The 13,929-nt window shown below is 33.8% G+C and overlaps 1 protein-coding gene across 4 annotated transcripts in view; it reads left to right on the top strand.

Moving 5' to 3' along the window:
- LOC136043874 (uncharacterized) overlaps positions 1-13,929 on the top strand; it is a 68,212-nt gene that overhangs the window by 22,275 nt on the left and 32,008 nt on the right. For 3 of the 4 annotated variants that reach the window (XM_065728845.1, XM_065728844.1, XM_065728847.1), the window contains exons 3-4: positions 2,335-2,436; positions 10,161-10,247. In XM_065728845.1, the coding sequence (XP_065584917.1) occupies positions 2,335-2,436; positions 10,161-10,247 (189 nt within the window). The remainder of the gene's footprint in view (positions 1-2,334; positions 2,437-10,160; positions 10,248-13,929) is intronic. The other variant, XM_065728846.1, reaches the window with a different exon arrangement.

Here is a 13,929-nt window from a genome sequence, read left to right as displayed (position 1 = left end):
GCTTTAAGAACAGAAAAATGGTTCTTAGACCACACTGGTTAAGCATGACGAGCCAAAAAAATTAATGAAAAACAAATTGAAAGACAAGACCACAACGAGAATAATTTAGCCCATGAATAACGGAAGCAAAAAGTTACTGAAGATCAAAACACGAATGAAACGGCTATTCAAAAATTTGATCGGGTTTGCAAATCAAAAATTTGATGATCAAAAATCTGCATTGGTCATGGCTCCAGAAGAAGTTTCTTTTTATTCAATTTGTATTAGCACAACTTAACCATCTATTTTGTAATGAAAAACCATGTTTAGTGAGTATATTTTTATTAAATTATATATGATAAAATCATCCCCAGTAACATATATCTGTTTAAAGCAAGGCTTGTATAGAAGTGTTGTTCGTTATATTTCAACTGCTTACTCAAATATAACTAAATTTCTGGGTATTCAAAAGTGTTGAGGGCTGAAAAACAATTAAAATCATCATTCTGCTTTTATTCAAAAATGAAATTAACGTTTAACGTTTGAACGTTTCTGAGCCTCTGAATAACAGAGGTAAAACAGCAAAGACTTGGTAGTGGCGTATAAGAAGGCGTGTCTTTTGTGGAAATTTTTATAATGTTAGAACTAGTCAACAACAGTTGGGAGAAAGACTGCACAAACTTAAACTTTTAAGTATGAAAATAAAAACTATGAATTATTTCTTTTCTGGCTATCCCTTCCCATGAATCACCATATCATTTTAGTTGTTTTTCATGAGATAATGTTAGGGTCTGCAGTAAATGGGTAATTATAATTATTTAAGGAAACAATTGAAAAAAAACAACCTTTCATTCCTTCTCATTATGAAAAAAAGGACGAATCAAGAGACAGACTATATCTGTAATAGATATAATGCCAAATTAGTTTTTTTTAATAATCTTTTTGTTTGTATTTTGGTTTTCAGTCACTTTTTATGCTATCTATATTACTTCCGAAGGTAGTATATTTTATTTTTTTTATTTTATTTTTTTTTTTTTTTTTTTTTTTCACTGGTGGAAAAAACTTTTTTGTCGATTTGTCTGTTTGCTCTATTAAAAGGAAAAAGGAAAAACAATTATTTCAATTTATAATGGTTACCCCTAATGTGAGTTAAGTTTCACAAGCAAATAATTGGGATGTTTAGCAAAACGCTAATGATAAACAACAACTCGTTGATATAATAGTTTTATTTTATACAGCAATCGTAGTTTAGAATAAAATTCCAACTAAATGGTGCTTGTACTTACAACGAAAATAAGAAAAAGAAAGAAAAAACACGAGACTATAACTTAGTAAACGCTGACATGTAAAAAGGAACGAACAAATTGGCAAAACGGTTTGTGATTGGAGTAGGCAATTCCAGTCTCATTTTGTTAGCTGACCTTGTTTTTATTTTATTCCTCATAACTAGTGGTAGAATCTCTCTATGTTTTTCACTGCTAAGGAGAAATTGGCCAAATCTGCAGACCAAGCCCAAAGGAAGCTCGTGAAGGGACGGTAGTTGTAAAACAGATAATGCTGATTCATAACTTACATCTGCGTCTGAAAGTATAACTTTAAATGCTTTTTTTAGTGACTCAAGTTGATCGCTTAGGTAGCTTGTGTTGTTGACTTGTGGGCCCCATACAGGGCAAGCATACTTGGGAATTGGTCGGATGTATGTAAGATAAGCTGTCTTAAGTTGGAATACAGAAAAACCTAAACGACGTAGTTAGATAGGGGTATGCATCACATTGCCTTTATAGTGATTGTATCAACATGAGTACTAAACGAGCAGTCAATGCTAAATGTGACACCGAGAATTACAGCCGAAGATACACTAGGATACGGTGGAGGATCACTGGCAAAGTCCGTCTTAAGACGATTGAAGAATTGACAATGATCTGTAGTATTCTGTATTCCTGTTCCTATTTTGTAGTATTAGATCAGCTTTTTGATTCTACATTTATTCAGGGTCAGTTTTGAATGTCTAAATAGTATTGATTTAATTTTTCTTAAGTTTGAAAAGTTGCATGAAATGTCAATATTTTAATTCTTAATGATTAATTGAAAACCTAATGGTATGCAGCATTTTTTTTAACCGCGGAAGAATAACATTGCCTGCAAGCAGGAACAGGCTGAGACTATATATGGATGCTACATCAATGGGGCTTCTTCTTGGGGCCCCTCGTAGATTAGGGATACTGTCCAAGACCCTCCAAGTCTTCCCATACCAAGCCGAGATATTTGGCTTCATTTGTGCTTATTGTTTAGGAACTACTTTTGTCTCTTATTGTATATCAATTTGTTATAAAATACGAATTTTTAACCTTCCAGAATTACAGAACCGAGGCTATGGAAAGGGCTACTGAAGAAGTTGCTGACAATAGTCATTTAATTTGCAAAGAAGTTAGAGATTATGACTGCACAAAATCAAATGTAAATCATTTTTTTTTTTCAATGTAATAATGTCCTTTCTCTTATAGTTTGATGAATGCGTATAGGTCTATATGTAAAGTAACTAAAAATGCAGAAATTAATATTAGAATAAAGACAAAATTACGAGTCTCTGAGCCTCATTTTCAGACTGCTAAGACTTATCCAGGTAATGCAGTGTATATATATATATATATATATATATATATATATATATATATATATATATATATATATATATATATATATATATATATATATATATATATATATATATATATATATATATATATATATATATATATATATATATATATATATATATATATATATATATATATATATATACTAGCTGTTGGGGTGGCGCTTCGCGCCACCCCAACACCTAGTTGGTGGGGGCGCTTCGCGCCCCCCCCCCAAGCCCCCCCGCGCGCGTAAGTCGTTACGCGCCATATTAGTTACGCGCCATTGTAGTTGTGTCCCTATGTCCCACCTGTGAATATAGATAGATATATATATATATATATATATATATATATATATATATATATATATATATATATATATATATATATATATATATATATATATATATATATATATATATATATATATATATATATATATATATATATATATATGTTTTTAACTACGTAAAACTTGCGAATATACAACATTCTTTGCTGTCCCATTGTCTGTGCATATAAATAGATTGTCAGGTTTACCGACTCTTGAACATGCAACATATAATGGTCCATGGGAAAACAATCCGTATTCAGATCTATACCTCATGATTCTAATGATTGCCCTTGAGCTTTGTTGATGGTGATTGCTAATCGACCATTCCCTGAGTCGCCATCGTAATTTATATATCCCCCTGTGCACCCCGGCGTCCCCTTTGTAGTTATGTCCCTGTGTCCCGGTCGTCATTTATATTCCCTGTGTCCCGGTCGTCATTTGTGTCCCGGTGTTCCAGTCTGTGATTTCTCTTTGAGTGTCCCGGGCGTCATTTATATTCCTTGTGTCCCGGTGTCCCGGTCGTCATTTATATCCCCCTTTGCCCCCCGGCGTCCCCATTGTAGTTGTGTCCCTGTGTCCCGGTCGTCATTTATATTCCCTGTGTCCCGGTCGTCATTTGTATCCTGGTGTATTTTTTATATTTATTAATATTTTTTTAGTTTTCTTTTTCTCTTATTTTTCAGTTTTTTCCTTTTTTTTAGTTTTTTCTTTTTTAGTTTTTAGTTTTTTTTGTTTTTTACCTTTTTTTAGTTTTTTTAGTTTTTTTAATTTTTTAGCTTTTTTAGTTTTTTTATTAGTTTTTAATTTTTTTTAGTTTTTACCTTTTTTTAGTTTTTTCAGTTTTTTTTTAGTTTTTAGTTTTTTACCTTTTTTTAGTTTTTTTTTAGTTTTTTAGCTTTTTTAGTTTTTTTTGTAGTTTTTACCTTTTTTAGTTTTTTTTCTTCTTTTGTATTAGTGTGAAATAATTCAGACGTCATATGCGGACAAACACGACGTCACTCGACAGACAGACAGACAGACATAACCCACAAACAACTTATTTTTATATATATTTATTCATATTTTTTTAGTTTTCTTTTTCTCTTTTATTTTTCAGTTTTTTCCTTTTTTTTAGTTTTTTCTTTTTTAGTTTTTAGTTTTTTTTAGTTTTTTACCTTTTTTTTAGTTTTTTTTAGTTTTTTTAGTTTTTTAGCTTTTTTAGTTTTTTTATTAGTTTTTATTTTTTTTGTAGTTTTTGCCTTTTTTTATTTTTTTCAGTTTTTTTTTAGTTATTAGATTTTTACCTTTTTTTAGTTTTTTTTAGTTTTTTAGCTTTTTTAGTTTTTTTTTCTTTTTAGTTTTTTTTGTAGTTTTTACCTTTTTTAGTTTTTTTCTTCTTTTGTATTAGTGTGAAATAATTCAGACGTCATATGCGGACAAACATGACGTCACCTGATCCACACACAGATCCACACACAGACAACTTATTTATGTATATATAGATATATATATATATATATATATATATATATATATATATATATATATATATATATATATATATATATATATATATATATATATATATATATATATATGTATATATATATATATATACATATATATATATATATATATATATATATATATATATATATATATATATATATATATATACATATATTTATATATTTACATATAAAAATATATACATATAATTTTTTACAGGACAATTCTCTTACTTAATGCTAAATCTGAGTCAAATTTCAAATTTTTATTTTTGTGCTCAACAGACATATCGAGATTTAAACGTTTGAATTGAATATATGAAAATTTCAAGATTAAAAAAAAATAATTAGAAATCTCCACAGCTTGAGACCCTGAGAGTTTAAATCACCAATCTATACCTATCAAATACAAAGATAACAAATAGGCAATTATTATATACTTATATACTTATATACTGTAGTAAGGTGCGACCCGGCTCAATAGTAAACGAAATTCTGAAAAACGGAATTTTGATACTAAAAGATACATTAAAAGAACCGGATCTTAAGCTGATTTTAAATATATAAGTTTCATCAAATTTAGTCTTCCTCATCAAAAGTTACGAGCCTGATAAAATTTGCCTTATTTTGGAAAATAGGGGGAAACACCCCCTAAAAATCATAGAACCTTAACGAATCACACCATCGCATTCAGCGTATCAGAGGACCTTTTTGAAAAAGTTTCAAGCTTCTATCTACAAAAATGTGGAACTTTGTATTTTTTGCAAGAAGACCGATCACGGGTGCATTTTTTTTCTGGGGTCGTCGTATCGACCAATTGGTCTTAGAATGTCCTAAGAGGGCTTGTTCTAATGGAAATGAAAAGTTCTAGTGCCCTTTTTAAGTGAACAAAAAATTGAAGGGCACCTAGGACCCCTCGCATGCTCATTTTTTCCCAAAATCAACAGATCAAAATTTTGAGATAGCCATTTTGTTCAGCATAGTCGAAAAACATAATAACCATGTCTTTGGGGATTACTTACTCACCCACAGTCCCCGGGGGAGGGGCTACAACTTGCAAACTTTGACCAGTGTTTACATACAGTAATGGTTATTGGGAAGTGTACAGACGTTTTCAGGGGAATTTTTTTGGTTTGGTGGGGGGGGATAAGGTTTGAGGGGAGGAGCTATGTGGGAGTATCTTTCCTTGGAGGAATACGTAATGGGGAAAGAGAAATTCAATGAAGGGGGTGCAGGATTTTCTAGCATTATTATAAAAAATAAATGTGAAAAAAAATTTTCAACTGAAAGTAAGGAGCAGCATTAAAACTTAGAACTAGCAGAGATTATGAGGGGTTCTTCTCCTCCTAAATACCTTGCTTTTTTCGCTAAAGTATTTGTAGTAATTTCAATTATTTATTCTACATCCTTACTGATTCAGGGGTCATTCTTAAAGAATTGGGACAAAATTTAAGCTTTTGTTTAAAGAGCGAGGTATTAACGAGGGGACAAACCCCCGTCATATACATAGTAAAAATATACGAATATAGAAGTTCGTTACGTAAGTTAATTCTTAAGTTACGTATATTTTTTACTAATAAAAGCGTTCGTTTTTAAGTAACCGTTAAGTTAAGTTAATCGTAAGTTAAGTTCCTTTTTAAGTAACCGAAAAATTGAAGGGCAACTAGGCCTCCTCCCCTACTCCTTTTTTCTCAAATCGTGTGATAAAAACTAAGAGAAAGCCATTTAGCCAAAACAAAGAATTAATATGCAAATTTCATTTTAATAGTTTATGTTCGGAGAGCCAAAATCAAACATGCATTAATTCAAAAACTTTCAGAAATTAATTAAAAAAATTAGTTTTTTAACTGAAAGTAAGGAACGACATTAAAACTTAAAACCAACAGAAATTACTCCGTGTATGAAAGGGGCTGTTCCCTTCTCAACGCCCTGCTCTTTACGCTAAAGTTTTGTTCTGTTTAATAAAGTAGAATTGAGAGCAAGAGCTTCTCCACCTCTGTTCGATAATACAATAGAATTGCTGAACCTCAAGATAGAGCTGTTACGACTTGTGAGTCTAGAGGGGTTGATGTCTCGTTAGCATATTACGCCGGTGATATTCTGAACGTTATTCGAACGCTGACTGGAATAGAAGAGAATTTTCGTATACTCTCGTGGGGATATGACCATGTCGAACTAAAGTTAAATCATAGTAAAGCTGAATTCCTGGTTTTTAACCGCCGTACCCGAGAGCAAATCAGTTTGTCTCTTGGCGCCCATGTTGTTCATGAACATGGTCACCTAACTTAACTTAGAATTTTAATCGAGAAAAAGTTGTTTGCAACACGAATTCTGTTGAAAGATTATTTTGCGAATAGGAGTGCGAATATCCTTATGGCCTTTTAGTTTCTGTGAAATTTAACTTTAGTCGCCATATCCTAAGATCTCTTTATAATGCTTTTGTAGTCCCACAATTACTTGCTATTCTGCCTTTTTGGCAGCTTTTTACTCGCAGTAATATTGCTGATATTGGAAAATGTTTTTTACAAATATTCGAAATACCTTCTTCAGAACCTTTGGACTAGCGACACCACTGTATTGACCAGATATGGTGTCACAAACCCCGTAGATGCTACCCGAAGAAAAATGAGTCGCTTCGAGAGCGGCTAAATTTTAATTTTATAAGCTTGTCAGTTGTTAAGTTCATTGTGTTTTTTTTCCTACTCACACAGTTGTCTATTTTTGTATATTATTGTTTTTGTAGAAACAGCTGGCAAAGGCAGCCACCAAAGTTAGGTAACTTTGTCAGCAAACCCTTCAGGACCAACAAACACAGTTTCACAAAAATATACTTTAACCGCAGACAATTTCATTACTATTGCGGAGAAAAGGCAGGGTAACATATCAACCAGATAGACACGGCCAGGGGCAGTCCAGGCTCAGTAAAATCGTTAGAAACTGATTGTTGAAACCGTAATATTTTGCCAATAGTAACAGCTCGCCCCTCGGGATACGTACGATTCTGGTCCCATTTCATTCACTGATACAGAACCATCTCAAAATGATGGCAATTTTTGAGCTCTTTTGCGAGTAAGGGCAAGGGCTGGCGATGAAGTCTGATGAAACATCTTCTTTCGGCAGCAGCAAATGCCACGTATGTTTCACCAATGGTTCAGAATGGTCTGATTGCCGCTTGTGGAGAAATTCTTCAACAGTCCATTGTCGAAAAAGTAAACGCAAGTCTTTGCTTTTCGGTGCTTACTGACGAAACGGCGAACATTTCCAATATGGAGCAGTTGTGTGTTTGCGTCCGCTACACCTCTGCTGGAAATCTTCACAAGGATATTCTGGGTTATGTCCCAGATACGGGTCTATCTGGTCTCGCTTCGGAAGTTCTACATTTTTTGAAAAGCCTTTGGCTTGTCCTAAACAAGATGGTTGTCCAGGGGCATGATTGCGCGACAGCGATAAGTGGCCATTTAAGGGTCGTTCTGGCCGTTATGCGCCAATAGTATCCGTCCACTATAGCGCACGCAGTCTCGACCTTGTCATTTCACCTGTCTGCTCTGTTCCAGCTTTTAAGCCTTTCTTTGAAATCCTATCGCAAATTTGCAATTTCTACAGTGCTTCGTCACTCAGAACCCAAAATCTGAAAGTAAAAATCAACGACCTCTTGCCAGATTCGCGAAAGCAAAACCTGACCAGACTCTGCGAAACAAGATGGGTCGAGCGCCATGATTCGGTTATGTGTTTTCTTGAGCCCTACCAGCCAATTCTTTTGTTTTCTCGAAGCTCTTGAGGATAACAGCAACACAGAAACGTTTACAAAAGCGTCGAAATTGCTGGACGTCATGAACCAGTCACAGTTCGTTATGTGTCTCCATGTCGTAAAGGAACTTTTCTGCCTGATGCTGCATTTGTGCAAGACTCTTCAGTTGGTTGACTGCCACTTGGCTGACGCTTGTTGACACGCAAAAATTGTTCTTTCTAGAGCAATGACAATGCGACAAGGTTCTGTCGCTACCTGCTGGAACAGCGCTTTGAACTCTACCAGAATCTGTTGTCTCATCTCAGCATACTTGTCATTTCGAAGATTGTATAAATTGACCCCAAGATCATGAAGTTGGAGTCTTTGCTTGTGTCTGTGGCGATACTCTTCCTGAGCCAGACTGCTTGAAGCAAGAGATTGAGCTTTGGCGCAGCAAATTTGAAAAACCTCTTATCACAGAAAGGCAATCTTTTTCTGTATCTTCTCTTTACGAATTTGACTCCACCTTTTTTCAAAATATTTCTCTTATATTTACTGTCCTTGCAACGTTATCTGTCAGTACGGCGACTCCGGAAAGAAGGTTCTCTGCACTTGGAAGTTTAAAAACCTGGCTAAGAAATTCAACGGGACAAGAAAGGCTGTGTGGTTTAGTCCTGTTCGCCATCCATAGAGACATTGATGTCTGCCACGAAAAAGTTATAGACGTGTTTGCAGGGAAGAAAAATCGTCGTTCAGATTTCGTTTTGACAGTAGTTACTTTACTTGACAAAAACTCTTTGTCGGCTCTGCAGATATATTATTATGTACTTGTGTGTATTATATTATGTACTTGTATTATGTACTTGTACATAATATTATGTACATGTATTATGTACTTGTACAATTATATTATGTACTTGTATGTACTTATGTATTATATTATGTACTTGAATTCTTAAATACCTGGTTTGCTAATGCGGTACTGTAAAAGAAAAAACTAGGCTGACTGACGGTCTCCATGATTGACCGTTAGACTAAGTCCAAGGGAAGAATTTTTTGTAAACCCCCCCCCTCCCGAACGAAAATCCTGGGTATGGCCCTGGCTGGTTGAATAGATGGGCTTGAACTTAAGTAAGCTTACAACTGGGGGTAAATCCATCAGCAGTGAATAATTTTTCTAGTTCGGTCAAAGCAGAACAATATTATTTTCTTTTTCGTTATTGTTAGTCTTACTTGAAACCAGCAATTGAATTTATGGGATTTCATTACTGATGCCTGGAAGAAATCTGGACTGGTGTTATTGATGGAAATTTTCGACAAAAGATAATTATTATTTTTGTTTTTGCCTCGTTATAATTGTTGTAAATTTGCAGACTCGAATAGTCGTAAACTTTGGCCTGTTTTAGAACGATTAGACGCTATCATAATCGTAAAATTTATAAAATAAAAACAATTTTTTGTCATATTTGAATTTTGTAGCATGGGAGTTAAAAAAAAAGCTGCGAAATTTTGTCATAGTCAACTCATAGAGAAAGTTTTCCTGAGTAGCGACAGATTAACTCCAGTTTGTTCTATTTTAAGTCACTAGATGATTTATCTAAGCTTCTGACCTTCATTGCTATCTTCAGTGTATGCATGTTTTTATTTTCTTGTCCTAAGCTTTTTTTGGTGATTTCTCAAGTCTAGAGTAGTCTAAAAGACTGATATCTTGCGCCCTACAATTAAGCATTTTTTGGCATGTTAGATTTTCTTTAAGTACTTTGTAATTCTAGTGAAATGTGCTAAATATTGTCTTGTGTCAATATCTTGATTATTTAATGTCTTGCATCCTGAAATTAGCCGTAAGAGGAATATTTTGCGACTATCGGGAAAAAAGAAAAATTTCGTTGTTTTTCCTGTATTTCAACTATTGGCATACGGTAAGCTGAAAATGTTTAAATTAAATCAATCCAAAAAATGGTAGAACAAATTTGTAATTATTTACCTCTTTTCAGCTTGTCAAAGTTGAATCATTTGATCCTTTAGAAGATGGTTCTTCAAGTCAAATTTTTGACAGCAGCACAGATGTTGGCTGTAGCTCCGTAAGTTATTTTTTGTTGTTGTTATACTGAGATAACAACTACTGTTATACTGTATACTGTTATACCGATATTTGATGTTTGTGATGGAACGGCAGTGTGGTCTTCGTCGCTATTTTATGCTGAGACCATGAAATAGATGCGAAATCTTAAAGAGATTGCGTTCCTTGTACAAAAATATTATGTTGAAGGTTTAAACAAAAGAAAGGAGAAAAAAAAAATGATTTTCATACTTACGCCTTAATTTTCGGATATGTTTGAAATATAACATAAATATCAGCAAGGTGTTCGAAAAATCGTTGACTTGCAAACTTGAATATATATTTTTATATATATTTATGATATGTTTTGTATCTATATCTTTATAAAAAATGTTAATTAATTTTTTTTTATCAAGGTATCGTGCTCTCGCAAACCAGCCTAGAATAATTTGTTCGAGAATGTAAGAGACTACTAGTATTATCTTAATTATTCAAACTGGGTGGACGCAGATTCCTTAATAAAGGTCACAATAGTATTAGAAGAAAACTTTGAACAGATTGGGATGGAGGAGGAACAAAATGCTAAAGGAACAAAATGGAGGAGGGTAACAAAATGCTAAACTTGAAGAAATTCTTTTGTCAGTTTGTCTTCTTTACACTTGAAAGAAAAAACAATTATCAATGGAAATAAGTGCAAAAAAAAACTAATTAAACCTTATTAAATTGTCACGTATATGTTGATGTAAAAAAGGTTTTTGAGGATAGAGTTGTATTTTTTGTATATTTTGATAATTAAAAAAAAAGAAACTGTTAAAAATATTGTTTTGTTTTCAATTGAAGTTTAAATTGAGTTTAGCTTATGACAATTAAGTTTGCTCTTCAAGCCATATCAAGTCAAACAGATATTAGACATCAGAAGTCTATTGTTTGCACTGATTCACTGTCAGCTCTGGATTACCTTTTACAACAGCAACTCCAAGCAAGAAATGTTGCCACCCAAATCGGAAGCTTGGTTACACAATTATCAAGAATTTGTATGTTTATATGGGTTTCCGCCCACGGTGGTATAGCAGGAAATGATCAAGCAGACTTGGTTGCAAAACAAGCCTCCCAACTCTATCTCAGTTGCTACATCCTTATTACTGATACCGAATTCTTCTCTTCAATCGGTTCCACAATTTTGGGGAAAGGAGGGGCTTGGCTTCATTCTTCTTATATCCGGCTCTAAGATCTATATGATTCTAAGCAGCCCTCAAAAGAAGTATGTCTCCCATCCCGTATCCTTTCAGCATATCTATTTCGTCTTAGATTGGCCATGCAAAACCAAATGAATCCTTTTACCATGGAAAATGGCCCATATCCCCAATTTTGAATCAAGTGAAGTGTATGAAGGTATACGTCACCTCATCTTTAACTGCAGAAAATTTGACACGAAGTGACAAATATCAAGGAACTGTTGCGAGAAATCATCTAAACCATTCACAATGCGTGTTGTCCTAGGTCATAACACCTCACCACCTTGGGCTAAAAGACTAAGCACAAGCTTCTTTTTTTTAGAGAGAGAGAGAATTTTTTTTTAACATAAAAAAAATACAAGAAAAAAGAAAAATTACAAAGAAGCCAAAAAACAAAAACAAGCGAAAAAAAGTCACCACTTGAGGCCCTGTACTACACTAACCTAATATAACAACACTTTTATGCACTATTTCCCTACTTTATCTATTTATAAAAAAAGAAAACAAATCATAAATCATAAACACCAAAACAATGGTCCCTAAGCAACCAACGAAAAGTCGGCTTATCAGTCTCTTGAACTATATCATAAGGAAGGGACTCTCATATAGAAGGAATAACATGGCGAATCGAAAATGCAGACCTTTTAGATATTTTAATCGATTTTCTAATCGCTGACGAATTCCTTGTCTCATATTCAGGCTCATCTCCCTCAAACACACCAACCAAACATTCACGTGAATTTTTATGCAATATATCAAACATAAATAGAGCCTTATAAAAGTTAAAAAGACCTGACTGATAAATCATTAATTTTTTTATAACTATCTCTAACTGATATACGATTATCATAATTAACAAGAACCCGAATCGCCGAATTTTGGCGTAGCGCGTAATGACTTCAAATGTGTTTGAAAAGTAGATAACCACACCGAGCAACAGTAAATCAAATAAGGGTGGACAATAGAAAAATATATCAATATAAGTATATTAACTGGGGAAAAATATTTCAACTTCTTTAGAATTCCTACATTCCTACATTCCCAGTAGAACTACTACGTATATTATGGAGTTCACCCCCTAGTCAATACCTCGCTCTTTACGCTAAAGTTTGAATTTTGTTCTTCTTTAAGAACTAATCGCAAAGGCCGTTTACTTAGAATTAATAGCTCTTATGAAAGTACTGAAAAACCTTTGCGTAAAGAGTGAGGTATTGACTAGGGGGTGAACCCCTTCGTATAAGTAATAATTTCTGTTCGTTTTAAGTCTTGATGTTGCTCCTTACTTTCAGCTGAAAAAACTTGTATTTTATTTAATTTCTTATCGTTTTTTTTTACCAATGCTGGTAAATCCGACGCCCCCTTCATAGCAATGTCCCTTCCTTCGTAGAAAGATCCTCCCATGCAACTCTCGCCTCCACCACCAGAAAAATCCCACCTGAAAACGTATGTCTACTTCCCAATAACCAATGCCATATGTAAACGTTGGGCAAAGTTCATAACTTGCAGCCTTTCCCCCGGGGACTTTGTGGGATTAAGTCATCTTTAAAGGCAGAGTTATTGTAATTTTCGACCATGGTGAATGAAATGGATATCTCAAAATTTTGATTGGGTGATTTTGGGAAAAAATCAGCATGGGAGGAGGCCTAGCACACCTCCGTTTTTGGTCACTTAAAAAGGGCACTAGAACTTCTAATTTCAGCTCGAGCGAGCCCTCTTGCGATATCCTAGGATCACTGGGTCGATACGATCAACCCTGGGGAAAGGAAAAATATAAACAAACAAAAAAATAAATAAACACGCATCCGTGATCTTTCTTCTGGTAAAAAAAAACAACAAAATGACTTTTTCTATGACTTTCTATGAGGTTCTCTGATGTTCTATGACTTTTAGGGTTTGTTTCCCCTTTTTTTCGAAAGTAGGGTAAATTTTCTCAGGTTCGTAACTTTTTATGGGTAAGACTAAACTTTATTAAACTTATATATTTGAAATCAGCGTAAAAATCTGATTCTTTTGATGTATTTATTGGTATCAAAATTCCGTCTTAGAGTTTCGGTTACTATTGAGCCGCGTAGCCCCTTACTTACAGTTCGTTACCACGAACTGTTTGATTATTGTTTATATTTTTTCGTTTGGTTCTCATCATTATATAAAAATGTTTGAATCGCTATATATTATTATCATATTTATTATATTTTTTTCTGTAGTGTGATTTTGGCGTAAACTGACAGGGCTGGTTCTTGTTTGTTGAAGGTCAAGAGAATTGGGGGTGATTCTTTGCTTAACTCTGTAGGAGATGAACACAGACTAAGAGTGAACGTTTTCACTAGTCGCCTGATTTACAAAGGCAAAATCGAAATAGGCGTAAAAAGCAGGGTTTTTTTTCTCACAGCAAGAGCAGTAAGTCAGAAGGAGGGATGAATAAGTTTAAAATCGGGGCAACTTGAAGAACTTCTTTCAGCTTAGTTTTTA

Source organism: Artemia franciscana, chromosome 2, assembly GCF_032884065.1.
Source record: "Artemia franciscana chromosome 2, ASM3288406v1, whole genome shotgun sequence".
Classification (NCBI taxonomy): Eukaryota; Metazoa; Arthropoda; class Branchiopoda; order Anostraca; family Artemiidae; genus Artemia; species Artemia franciscana.
The sequence above is the reverse complement of the archived record's forward strand: the minus strand, read 5'-3'. Positions and strand labels throughout refer to the sequence as shown.